The sequence below is a fragment of the Rhea pennata genome, chromosome 11, assembly GCF_028389875.1.
Source record: "Rhea pennata isolate bPtePen1 chromosome 11, bPtePen1.pri, whole genome shotgun sequence".
Classification (NCBI taxonomy): domain Eukaryota; kingdom Metazoa; phylum Chordata; class Aves; order Rheiformes; family Rheidae; genus Rhea; species Rhea pennata.
In genome coordinates this window covers 17373622-17386596 of record NC_084673.1, presented here as the reverse complement: position 1 = coordinate 17386596, position 12975 = coordinate 17373622, and the positions used below count along the sequence as shown (strand labels likewise).

Genomic DNA, 12975 nt, shown 5'->3' with positions numbered 1-12975 from the left:
ATGTTCCATAGAGCTGATTATTGTCAATACTCCAATCATGAGCCAAATTCACCCAAATCAATGTTACTTTAAAAATACATTTTATATTCTCCTTGTTTACTTTTTATATTTGAAAGTTTAGGTTACACTCCTGAAATTTTTTACTCTAATCTTCAAAACTAGGAGAGCAACAAGCAAACAAATAAAGAGAGCAGAAAGAAAGAGAATAGATTCCCACAGTAATCTAGAGCTGGGCTATGAGGCAGAACAGGGAAATGCTCACGACTGGTTATATCCCTGTAAGAAATGGAAATAATTCACTGGCAAGGCAGAAGACCTAGAAGAAAACCAGTTACTTCCACTTGGTCCCAGGCTAATCTCCAGTATACTTTGTATGCACTGAAATGCAGTAAATGCAATGTGCAAGCGCAGTAAGTGTGAATGAGGCAACCCCAAAGCACTTAGAGTAGCAGAGTTAACACACTCTCCTACTGTAGCAGCCCGAGGACCACTTTATAGCTCTTTAACAAGGGGAATTTATAGTTCTGAATTGCACAGATGTTGCTGATACAAAACAAAGGTCCATACTAACAACAGTGCAGGTATTTAATCTGAATAATACATGCTGCCATTATATAGATGCACGCCTCACTGACACGAACTTAGGTCGTTAAATGTGAACCTTAACTTCATTATCATCATTCATTGCTTTTCTTCCATGTGTGCAATTAGCTCTTGTGCAGCTGCTAATGAATCCACCAGTTTATGAACCACCAGGGAGCAAATTACTAGACAGGAGTGAAAAAATGCCACAAGCCTGCCTTGGTCCATCCCTGTCTCCTGGCCTTGGGATCACTTTGAGATCCTTTCATTTTTGCTTTCCCAGGTCTTTGGGCAAGGGTTTAAGGCTCCCACTGCTGCGTCTGGGAAGGGTGAGGGGCAGCGAGCAGAGCCCCCCGCTGCCGCACACAGCTCCGCCACATGCGGAGCCAGGCATCACAGCACTACATTGATGCTAAAACCACGATCACTGCTATTAATCAGGTGCCTCTGCCTGTGATTTCCAAGCTGTTTTAGTAATGAGGAAAAAATAGGTCTCATCAAAAGTCAGTGGGTGCTAATACTCCCCTCTCCCAGCTGAGGGCAGGAAAGCAGAGATGTCATTTACTGAAGGTCACAGGGCAAAGCCTAATGGATCAATGTCACAGCTTTTAACCACAGATAACCTGTGATGCCAGCAATTTGCTTACCTATAGTGACAGAAAAATCAATCCCATCACTACATGAACCTCTTGTTTTTATTACATTCTCAGCAGATGAAAACAGGTCAGATGGCATGAATATACACAGGGCACTTTAAGGCTAGTCCTCAGATCTACCAAACCATAGGCACAGTTTGTGAATTTGTGGGATACTGCAGATAAGCCCAGCTTAAGCATGTGTATTTGAACTAGTCCATACATTCATAGGAACACAGAAATACTTCATAACATACTCATAAATGCAAAGGAAAAGGTGGACTGGGGAACATTAATATCTCACAGTCAAGTTCGTGATCGCAGACACTGTCATGTTGGTTTGATGTTACAGTTCATGAAGTTATAACTTTTGCTTTAGAAGCAGTATCTCTCTCTCCCAGTTGAGGAAAACCAGGCACACGGAAGTGAAGTATCAGGCCCACAAAACACAGGGCTGCCAGCTCCCTTCTAGGATCCCTCAGGTCAAGATTGGGATAACCCTTGCAAGGAGCTGTGCAGACGGTTACTGTGTGTCCGTGCAGTTGCCCCGATGCGAGAGCTCTGACCCCCAGGGTATTTGTGTGCCCAAGCAGGGCCTGGGCGGGAGTCGAACGGGAGGCACTGGAGGGAGCTGGGAGAGGAGGCTCAAGCAGCAGCACCATGCACATGGGCAGCTCGGGAAAAAGCTTGCAAGAAATCCTCCAGGCATCAGCCATACCACAGTTTTTCTACACCTGAAATATGTAGTGCCTGAATTATAAGAGAGACCTTATCTTGTAAAAATAATAAAAAAAAGTTTTGAGTATATTTTCCTATAGGTCACAGGCATTTTGAAAATGTGCGTTTTGGCAGCAGGCAGATAATGTGCTGTAACTGCTTTAACAGGCCTCTTTTCTCAGGTGAACTCAATTCATACAAACAGACAAGCAAATAGTTGCTCTGGCTGTAACTAGACTTCCCCAACATGTCAGTAACAGTCAGAGTAGCAGTATGTAAGGGAAGATTTTTAAAACATCCTTTCCTGGCACAATACTGAACTCCACGCTACGTCTATATTCCTCTCCTCACTTTTTTTGCTGCCGTCCGCTCCTCCACGTTGCAATATCCATCAGAAAATTAAAATGAAACGCTTTGCCAAGAGACAAGCTGTCTTTGCAAGTTCTTTCATGCTCCCCGACTGCGGCAGCACTTGGTGCGTGCTTGCCTGCTCCGAGTTTGGCCCTGAATAAGCGAAGGCAGAAGAGCGTTTCCAGCACAGTACCCTAACGCTGCCAGCCTAATGAGTTTCCAGCTCCAGCCTAAACAGGTCAATATACAGGCAATGACAGAGAAATCCCAGCAGACTGCAAGAGAGGGCGTTTCATATCCACATCGTTAGAGCTTCTAAACCTTCATATATTGTCTAATTTTGCAAAAGTAACAGTAGCAGCAATGCGAGTGACTTATCAGCACCCGTGTATTTTAAATGAATCCCTAACAAGCACGTATTAATGTGACGCAGCAGCATTATGTAAAGCAGGAGAGACTTGAAAACCCAGGGTCCTCACTGTCTTGAGCAATGTCATTAGCATTATCACAGAGCTGCTCTCCAAAAAGTAGAGCATTCAAACAGCCAGCGATTTCTGCCGGAGGCGCCCTCTCCTTCGCTTCTGTGGTACAGGCGCAGTTACCAATTTAACCCGCTGTCAGCCAGTGCTCTCTACTTCACCATAGCCTTGGTCTCCACACACCTCACCTGACCCCGTGAAGCAGATCACCTGCATAATGCAACTAGCAACCCTACTCCTACCTAGACTGTTCCTGAATCTGTATCGAGATGTGTGTGTCCTGGAAAGCCTAAACGGTAAACAGAAATAGAGCCGATAATACAAGCTGAGTGTGCTTATTTAATACATTTTATATGCAATCATTATTTAATATTTTATAATACTTAATACATTAACTATAATGATATATATAATACATATATCTATATAATATAGATTGCATTTATGCTATTATATTTATTTTAGATGAGCATTTATAAATTATATACATCATGTATAGAGTAAATATTTACAAATGATATTTAATTATAAAAAGTATATATTTTATATTAAGATAAAGGAGTGATTTATTCAAATATTTGTTAAAAAGTGTTGATTGAGAGCTGCTTTAAATCCTGGCTTGTCTGCTGACACTAATAAAATAGTTCAGTCACCTTATCCCCAGGTTGCCTATAAACATATCCTTCCCAGTGAGTGGATGACAGAGGAACTGCTAATTTTAGTTCCCACAAAGATACATTTTCCTTTCTAATACATAGGCTTAAGGACATTATATTACTTCATTGCAAACCATTTCTTTTGTAATTATGTCACATCTGATTTTCCACTCTCTTTAAAACCGCCTGTTAGCCATGCAATAGAAGGGAGATATTACAATACATTAAAAGAAAAACCCTGCCTGGGTATCATTCATGCAGTGGAGAAGTTGTGATCTCTCTGCACACGTACACATTCATCTTTTAATGTTTCTACATATATCTAACTATGTAAAATAGGGAAGGGCAATATATAGGTGAATGTATTTTTCTTATTTTCTGTGTTAAAATATAGTTACAACACAGTACTTTTTCTGATTACTTGCTGCCACATTGCTTATGAAACATCTGCGTAGCCCCCATTTTGAAGCTATCGCTTTTCTGTGATGTTTTGTTCTTTAAAGTCTGTATGTACAATCGCCTTTCAATACTGCTGTCATGCATTTATGGTGATCACTGCGTTGCTTTGCTTTATGCTAAGAACACAGAAGGCTTAAAACTACTAATCACAGTTTCATCCAAAGACAAAAAGCGAGACATTTTTTGTATGAATGCTGTTCTGGAAACAAGTCCTTCATCTTCACAAGCAAAATATATTTTGAAATTAGAAATTACAGAGCTGCAGTACAAATGAAGCCCTTTGGGCTGCAGGCACGGAGTTCACCTTAGTGTTTTAAATAGGCTCTAATGATCTCAATGCTGCTTGATTGCATAAAATGCATAAAAATTGCATGGCAGTTATTGGTTCATAATTCAAGGCTTTTCCTTAACTAAACTGCTTTCTGGTAGAGTTTATTTCCTCTTCCTCCTGTCTTCACACAACCTCATCAGAGGAGAGCACTGAGCTCTTTACGACATGCCCTGTGTGTAACACACTAGTGCCTCAAAACATATTTCAGCCGCTATTTCCCCCTCTCCCCATGGGGCTGGGCTCCAGCTGCCCAACTTCTGGCATTTCCAGGAGCCATCCCCAAAGGACTGATGTAACCTGCCGTGGACATCCCTCCAGGCTGAGTCCCCTGGGGCCACCGCAGCAGGAAGCCCTCTCCATACTCCTGCTGCGGGGTCAAGGGCCCTGCTGCAGGGGGGCCAAGGGCACAGCTGGCACGTTGCTCTCTGGATCGGGCAGGGCCACCAGTGCCCTGTACCTTGCCGCAGTCCCACCATATATAGCCCAGCATAAAGCACCAACTGAAAAGGAGGTAAAGCTTTAGGTGCCATAGTGAGGGGAAGGGGATCATCTTAGCCACCACCCTGAACATGGTTTCCCATGTCCTTAAAACTTACATTTTTCTATCATATTTTTGCGTAAATGTGTAGACCAGGAAGGCCTCACATCTGAGCCTGATTTGGAAAGAACCACTTTTTGAGAAAACTATGGAAGAATGTCAAATGCTGAATGCACCCACAAAGGAATAAGATAATAGTATCACTTTCTAGCAGAATACTGATTAAGAGAAAAATATTACTGAAGCATCTGGGTAGATTATCCAAATGTAATGGGAAGGAAAGCCTTCACACATGAGGTACAATGACCTCCAGTTAACTATCACTACCATGTGTCCTGATGTAATGCAGACTTCAGGCTTAGCTGTGAATTGCTATGATGTTGCAGAGGCTTCCTAGAAATAATATCCAAAATTCCCAAATGATACTTGAAGACCTTGTTTGACTTCTCCAGTTTTGAGCTTGAAATCTCTTCAGCAGGAGTCAGCAGGAGTAATGTCAGTGTCAAACTTTCTACCCAATATCAGTGAACATCAGCACCAGGTGAGGATGACCAGCAAGAACTGCCATATCCAGAGGATCTTTGGCCTTTCTGCTGAAACTCCTAAAAACCCTGACAATTAATACCATCTCTAGAAGAAAAAAGAAAATAAAAAAAAAAAAAAAAAAAAAAAATCAGGAACTGACTTTAGAGCAGGTCCAGCATTTTATCTTAGGCACTGAAGAGCTATTGAATAGCAGAGTTTTTCAGGGACATTGTTGGCTGGACTGAAGCCATTATAAGAAAAGCAAAAAGGTCTATGATACAATATCAGTCTTAGGCATCTTTCTTCCTCCAAGCTTTAGGTAATTATATTGGAAACTGTGTGATGAGTTGTCTGCAATTTCACACAAAACGAGAAAGAGCTAATGCAAGATCTTGCTAAATGTCACCTACCTCAATATTTAATCCTATAAAGCATTGTTGCATTAAATCAATTTAAAGGACACCTGAAATTTCCAATTTTCAGTAGAGTGCACTAGCTGGTCAGTGTGTTTGTCGATAATCACGTACCACACAATGGATTTCACAGAATCCAATCATAAGCCTCTTAATGCAGTTATCTGCTATCAATTAAAAGAAACCACCAGAAATTCAAGAGCAATTTATGTTTCTAAATGTCTAGAAATATATACTTCTGCTTTTACTGAAGTTTCAATACAGCCAAATTTACGTAAGAATTACTAATTGGTTGTAAAGGCCATACCTTTTAAATATATGCATATTGGGATCTGAAACCTATTAAAAGAGGTTTCAGAACCTCTTAGACAGAGGCTCACTGCAGAATTTGGACTAAATGGTACTATATTGATTTGATGAGCTGCTCAGATATGCTATAAGTTTAATTGAATGTATGAGAAGATGGTAATTCTAACACATAAACCCTTAAAAGTAGTTTGTTGGCTAACTGTTCTAGCTATAGGCCTTTGCTGGTCTTCAAGAAAAAGAAAGAGGCATTTTGTAATCTGAGACTTTTTGTTAATAAATATCTAAGGAGAGGATTTTTCCTTTTCAGTAGGGATGAATGGCCTTTGAAAGCCAAAAGGAAATTGATAAAATCTATTGATTGCCATTTAGATGCCGTTATAAGCTAATTATTACAAGTGTAAAATGTTTCTGGTCAAAAACAAGCAACAATCACAAAAATATACAAAGACTCATTTGGTTCTTAGATATTCTAGGGTTACAAATGCCCTGATGCAGAGAGTCACCAATGAGTGAGGAGAGTGAATAGTGCCTGCTGTGAGAACGCTAAAAAAATATGCTTTATTGTTGGAACTGAGAGTAATGTTGCACTGGCAGCATTCATCATGCATACTTGAAACAGCAGTGTTGTATTTGGCTTTAATCTACATAGCTGGGCTAGTGTCTATCTGGGAGACATTGTGATGTTTAGGGAAACAGCCAACGCTATAAAATAGGTCACTTGCTGGAATCTGCTCAGGTCTGAAGTGGCTGGAAGTCATTACCATCTGTTCGTGTGAAATGAGTTGCTGGTATCTGTCCAGCTCTTGGTAGATAGGTATCCACACTGTAAAAGAAATCTTCAAAAGTGATACTAATTGGAAATGGAGCTGGCAGAAAGAAGCCACAGACAGAGGGCTCTAAAGAGCTCTTTCTCTAAAAAAAGAGTAGACAAGAACAGTGGGTATTTGAAACTCATTTACATGGAGCCTTTCAGTGATGCATCAAGAAGCTATTTTTCCTTGCTACTGTCAGGCCAGCACCTTTCACTAGCCAACAGCAGCCATTGAGATCAATACCTGATCAATATCTCTGTTTGAGAAACATTTTAGCTTTGTATCTCCACAAAGAAATATACCCATACAAGCATCTTTATGGTATCTTAGACGTCTTTCCATCCTGCACCTCTTGTGCAGGATTCAAGGCACAAGCTACAAAACCAAGTTACGGTTATCACTGCCTCTGTGCTCGTAGCCAAGTAGCTGAATTCTTGCTGGTGAGGGGAAAAGCTATCTCGCACATGCCACAACCTGAGTGTGTGGGCGCACATGGATGGGCATAGCGTGTGAGTACACACGTGTGGGCAAGCAGTACAAGCCTGCTCACATAGCCATCCCCACAGCTGTAAATGTCCTCTCTCACTGAGTGTGGTTTCTGCAGGATATAAGATCCTGACCCACTCAGCCAGCTGCTGCTTATCACGGGTTAACTGCTGGTTGGGAATGGCAGGTAGAGGATTTTCCTTTCACAAAGGGAATAAACATTACATCATAGCCAGGAGAATTTATGGCTGAGACCACTGTCACTCCTCCTGATGCTCTAGCAGTAGCGAGAAAAGAGCTAATAGCGAGACCAGTACCACCATAGCAAAATCTGAACCACAGGGTGTGCAGCAGGCAGTGAAGAAAAAAGAAAAAAAAAGTCCTCTAACAGTTATTTCTAGTTTCAGCCATCATTATCATCTTATTAGGTAGCTAATAAAGACTATACAATGAAGTATTTATGCGAACATATGCATATAATCTAAAGCAAACTTTTTCCCCTCTCAAATCAACCGAAGAAGACTAATTGCAACAGTTTCATGGCAGCAATATTCTGTTCAAATCCATTAATGGACATGAACACAACTGAAGTTACGTTGCATTCCTGGAGAAAGCCAACGACAGACGAGCCCCACTTGAGGCCCACTCTCTCGCCTACTTTGGCCCTCTCTGATAACGCAGAGCGGAGTGAGCCATGCTCCCCCTGTTCCCAGGGATCTGCTCTCCTCCTCTCCCATCTGATTCTTCTTCCTGCCTGATGGAGCTGGCAGCTCCTGACAGACCATCCTCCTCTAGAGCCCTGCTTGCTCCAGGAGAGAATCACAGCTCATCCCAAGGCTATTAATGGCACAACAAAGTACGCGTACATTTACTAGACTTTGTATGCTTTCACAAGAAACACTTGTTCCTTTGATCTCTCAGTGAGCAAGGATCTCCATGTTATGTCAAACTATTAAGGAAATGAAGAAACACCCCCATACAATCTTTTTCTGTATTAATGATAATGAGATACTCAAAAGAAGATTTCTTTTCCCCCTAAGAACACTCTAGTGACTGTAAACAGCAACAAAATTTCTAATAAAGTTGTGCTACCTTTTCTGACAGGTCCAGTCAACTGATTTTTGCTGTACAGATAACACTGCCTCAGGCTGGTAATTAAGCAGAACACAAAATTTTACACACTGATGTCACCCTTAGCAAGGTCAGTGTTTATCTTACAGTGGGTTTTTAATATAGAGATAGAGGCCACTGTAACATAGCAGCTATCATGATTAATTAAGAACCATTGAAAAAAAATGCCAAACTATATTTTTATATAAAGACATTATATGAAAGTAAGGCAGAGTATAAAAACTTTGTAAAACATCTTTGTAATCACTTCTAGCTTTATGTGTGTTTTATGTATGTGTGTGTGTGTAGGCTTGAATGTGTGATGTTACTCATCTCACATCTTAGAAAGCTTTTCCAGATCTTTGCTCACTACTGTCGTTTTAGCACGTACTCTAAAACGTTCAACATTTTAAGCACATTCAAGGAGCCTTCAGTATTTAATAAGCCTACAACAGAAAAGTTTTTTTGTTCTCTTTTTATCCCCTTGCACTTGCACCTACCCAGCATGCATGACAGGCAATACTCAGTCCTGCAGCACTGACCACTTTTCTATATACAAAAATGTCAGTTTGAATAGCATTTGATTGGCAGTGCTGCGAGAAACAGGAACTTCCTAAAAGGGCCCAGCATTTCAGTTAATACTTGGAAAGGCCAGAAATAAGAGCTGTTCAGGTCACAATTTTTAGATACAGAAAATTGGCCTGAGGTCTTAGAGGTTTTAATGACTGACCAAGCTCTTTGTGGTTCTGCCTGTGGCTTGTCAAATGGAGAAAGAAAGGAAGGTCTTAAAACAAGTTTATACAACCCTCCCCCCTACTCCTCTCAGCATTTCAGCAACCAAGGTAAGACACACACTGATCTTCTGGGATGCAAAGGTTTTACCTACTATCTCCTGATGCAGGCACAGCCAGACCCCTCCTGAGCAATGGAGACACAGCAACAGCAACTGCAGTAATCAATGTAAAATAGCAACACATGCTTCTCATCCTCCTTCTAATCCTGGCAAGCAAACACCAACACTGGCTGACACTAATGGCTGCCAGCTGGGCAAACAGAACAAGCAGGTCAAGATAGACACTTCTCCAAGAGTTTTCTTGGCTAAATGTTGTGCTAGCAACTGCATTATTGCCCAACACACTGAGACCCAGAAACTGGTGTTAAAAAACTCCACCTATTATCCTGAGATATTTCAGGTTTCAGTAAAACCACTGATTTGTTAAAATGCCTTTTCATATTAAAATTTGCACTCAAGCCTGTCCTGATTGCACAACGCTGTCTTCATCAGAACAGTTATTTCAGTTAAGTAGAAGTGAATGACTGAAAACCATGGCCCCCATGTATGAGGCATTTACAGTTTAGAAAAGCTTTAAGGGAGATTTAATATAACTGCTTTAAATCATGAGACTTACTCTAAAGAACTCTTTGGTTGAGCCTGAATCCAAAGTGCCATAGGCTATTTCAGTTTGTTTAGCCAGATCCTCTGCGCTTTCTATGGGAGAAACCATCCTTTCCACAGTAAGGAAGGCAGCAAGATTAGCAGTGTAGGAAGAGATTATGATGAGAGTGAAGAACCACCAGACTCCTCCGACAATTCGCCCTGAGAGAGATCTATGGAAAAACACATATCATCAAATTGCTTTGAAGACATTCCTTGATTCTTTTTTTTTTTTTCACGTGCAGAACCTTTTTGTCCAGATTCTTCAAGTATCTGTGACTAGGCTGATCACAAATTAGCTCCTAACAGCCTGCCCCAGGACAGCAAGCTCTGAGGGTACCTCGTCTTGCCTAGTTAAACTTTATCTTCAATCTTTGAGTGAAAACAAGGACAATCAGTTAAGAAATAGTTCTGAGCCAAATTCATCCTGAGGCTTGTCTGGTGGCTGTGACTTTTGGGGAGGAACAAGCTCTGCTGAAACCTCATGACACAGCCTTTCCTGGAGAACTGTTTTGCCAGAAGACTTTTGTCTTCTGTATTAAGTCAGCCTTTTCCCTTGATTAGTTTTGCCTGTTGCAGCACACCAGCACTGCTGTCTCTGCAGAGATTGCCCAGCTTGGAAGAAATGAATGCATCTTTTGCTGCATCACTTCTTAAAATGTAAAACGTGGTAAACTGCAAAAAGGAATTTGAGCAAACATTCAAACAAGTAAAACAAAAATTATCAAGTGCCTTTTTCTCTTCCTGACCTACCAGGAATTAGAGATTGAAGCCACACATGGATGTGGAGGGAGGCTGGTTTATTTTATGTTAATTAAAATTTGCATGTCTAAAATCCACAGTTCCAAATCAAGCATATTTATGCTTTATAATTCACATCACCAAAGCAATGTAGAAAGAAGCAGAAAAAAATTAATCATATTCTATTTCTTCTACTTACTTATAAAAATACAAAAGGATGAAAAAAGTCAGTGTCTAGACATACGGTCACAATATGACTAGTTGTCCAGTGGTCTAGATCCTGTGTTGATAAGAGCTCTTTGCTGCTTTAAAGCAATTGAGCATCAGGCTCAAAATACCTGTTTGGGCCTGAAAGATGCCAGCACCACTCCATACAGCCAGGTGAGTAACCTACACTTAGCAGAAAGCATGTTGACCAGGAATCACTTCAGTAGCTGAGACAGATACTTGATCTGTTTTCCCGTTAGTCTTTACTGACATCAGTGGAAGAAGAATCAAGTCTCAAATACATTAAATCCATTGGACCTGGATGTTGTAGTCATCAATTTGTGTGAAGGGAAGAAATAGAAAACAAGAGAATCTCTTACCTGTTTATCTGTTTCCTTCAAGTCCCCCAGTGCCATCCCCAGACAGTGGGTACAAGTTGTCCTACCAACAGATGGAGACAGGAAAAAAGCAAAAGTCTCGTGACATGCCCCCTCCCCACTCACACAAGGGGGGTTAGCTGGTAAACTGGCTAGTCGTGGCCAGACCCTCAGACTGCCTGAGCCATAAAAAAAAAAAAAAAAAAAAAAACTATTATGGAAAAAAGAAAGAAGAAAAAAGTCCTACATTAAAGAAGAAAACAATGGCAAACACCACCAATAATAAAAACAGAGAGCGCAGTCTGGAACAGGTTAGAGGCATGTGGAGAAACAAATTAAGAGGTGAAACCCTATTAATCTCCACTCTCCTCTTCCCAAGAAACTGAATCAGCAATTCCCACTGAAAGGATAACCAGATACAGGCTGGTAGCCATGGACTACAGCACACACCATGGGACCAGGGCAGGCAGGCAGCAGTGGCAGCGACTGCTATGCCAAGGCTGCAGCAAGGCGCAAGGGAATTCAGGCACTTGTGATGCTTAAGGAAGCTTAAGGAGTGAAGCATCCCCTCTCTGTCCACCAGGCAGCAGCGACATTTGCAGTGTGGACTCTGAAAAATTCTCCAGTGTTTTGGCCTGCATTTGCTTGCTTGGAGCAAGCTGAGGAGACTTTCTGGCCTTTTGCGAGGGCCTCCCAGGAGAGTAAAAGGCTTCCAAGTTTCAGCTTGCAGCTGTGGTCCAGCTGTGCTCATTCAAAGAAGGCTGCTGAACAGGCAGTTGCAAGGTTAGGTTGCAGAAATATAAACACAGAACAATGGAGAGAGTCAGGAATCTCCCTACCTCTCTCTACCACTTTCTTTGTAGCTAGTAAGTGAGCATCCTGTGGGATACTGCAGCTGGTTAAGGTCCTTCATTGCCAGTTCTCTCACTAGCCAGGGTCTTATCTTTAGCTACTTTGTAAAACTTGATACCTACAAACCAAGTAAACCTCTTACATGAGCTAAGACCTAACTTTAGCCATCTATGAAAATGTACCCAGGGTAAGCTAGTAAAGCAGGCTCCCTTTGGAGCCAATGGAGAGAAAGAGGGGAGAGAGGCACTCTCAGGACAAGATTTATCTCACTTGTTCTTCTATAGGATTAAACTGAAGGCACCCATCTCTCTTCCATGACTCTGGAGGGAACCAAGGTGTCTAACTAAAACACAGCATATCACTCTTAGATAGCTACATCAAGAGAGATTCATCCCCTTTTGTTCATTGTCTCACAACATAAATTTCCATCTTCTGAGAACACCAACAACGCACTTTCTATCTTCTGTGTCAAGCTTCTCCCAGCAGAAAGACTGACAATTTCAGAGCCAGGTTAAGCGTAAGTCTGGATAGCAAGGAACAGATGTAACATCTGGCTGAATACAAGAAGACTGGCTTTGTCTTGTGTTTCCAGGTTCCTGTGGCCCTCTTGCTTTAAGCAGGTCTTGAAATAGGAAGATGAAGAAAAGATCCTTGCTGAGGTGTTGAGATAAGTTTAATGGAACAATAGGAAACAAAATAGTATGTGTTCTTTCTCCCTAGGAGATGTCTTACTTGCATCAGTAGCTGCCTCTTCTGCTTGCAGGACAGATGGGCTGCTGGGCTGAAGATGTGCAGGAAGACAAGCGTTTTCCATAGTAATGAAACCTCAAGCCCACATAATGCTGTAACAACAAAATGTCTGTGTCGAGCTGCATGTTCATACAGTACATTACACACAGAGAAACGTAAAAATGTTTTGCCCCAGAGATCTTGCCACCTGCACAAACCAAGTCAGATGGA

At 41.4% G+C, this 12975-nt stretch overlaps 1 protein-coding gene across 1 annotated transcript in view; it reads right to left on the bottom strand.

Annotated features, from left to right (window-relative positions):
* Positions 1 to 12975, bottom strand: part of GRIA3 (glutamate ionotropic receptor AMPA type subunit 3) — a 155678-nt gene that overhangs the window by 26968 nt on the left and 115735 nt on the right. Inside the window, exon 13 of the mRNA XM_062584975.1 lies at positions 9813 to 10011. Coding sequence (XP_062440959.1) covers positions 9813 to 10011 — 199 coding nt within the window. The remainder of the gene's footprint in view (positions 1 to 9812; positions 10012 to 12975) is intronic.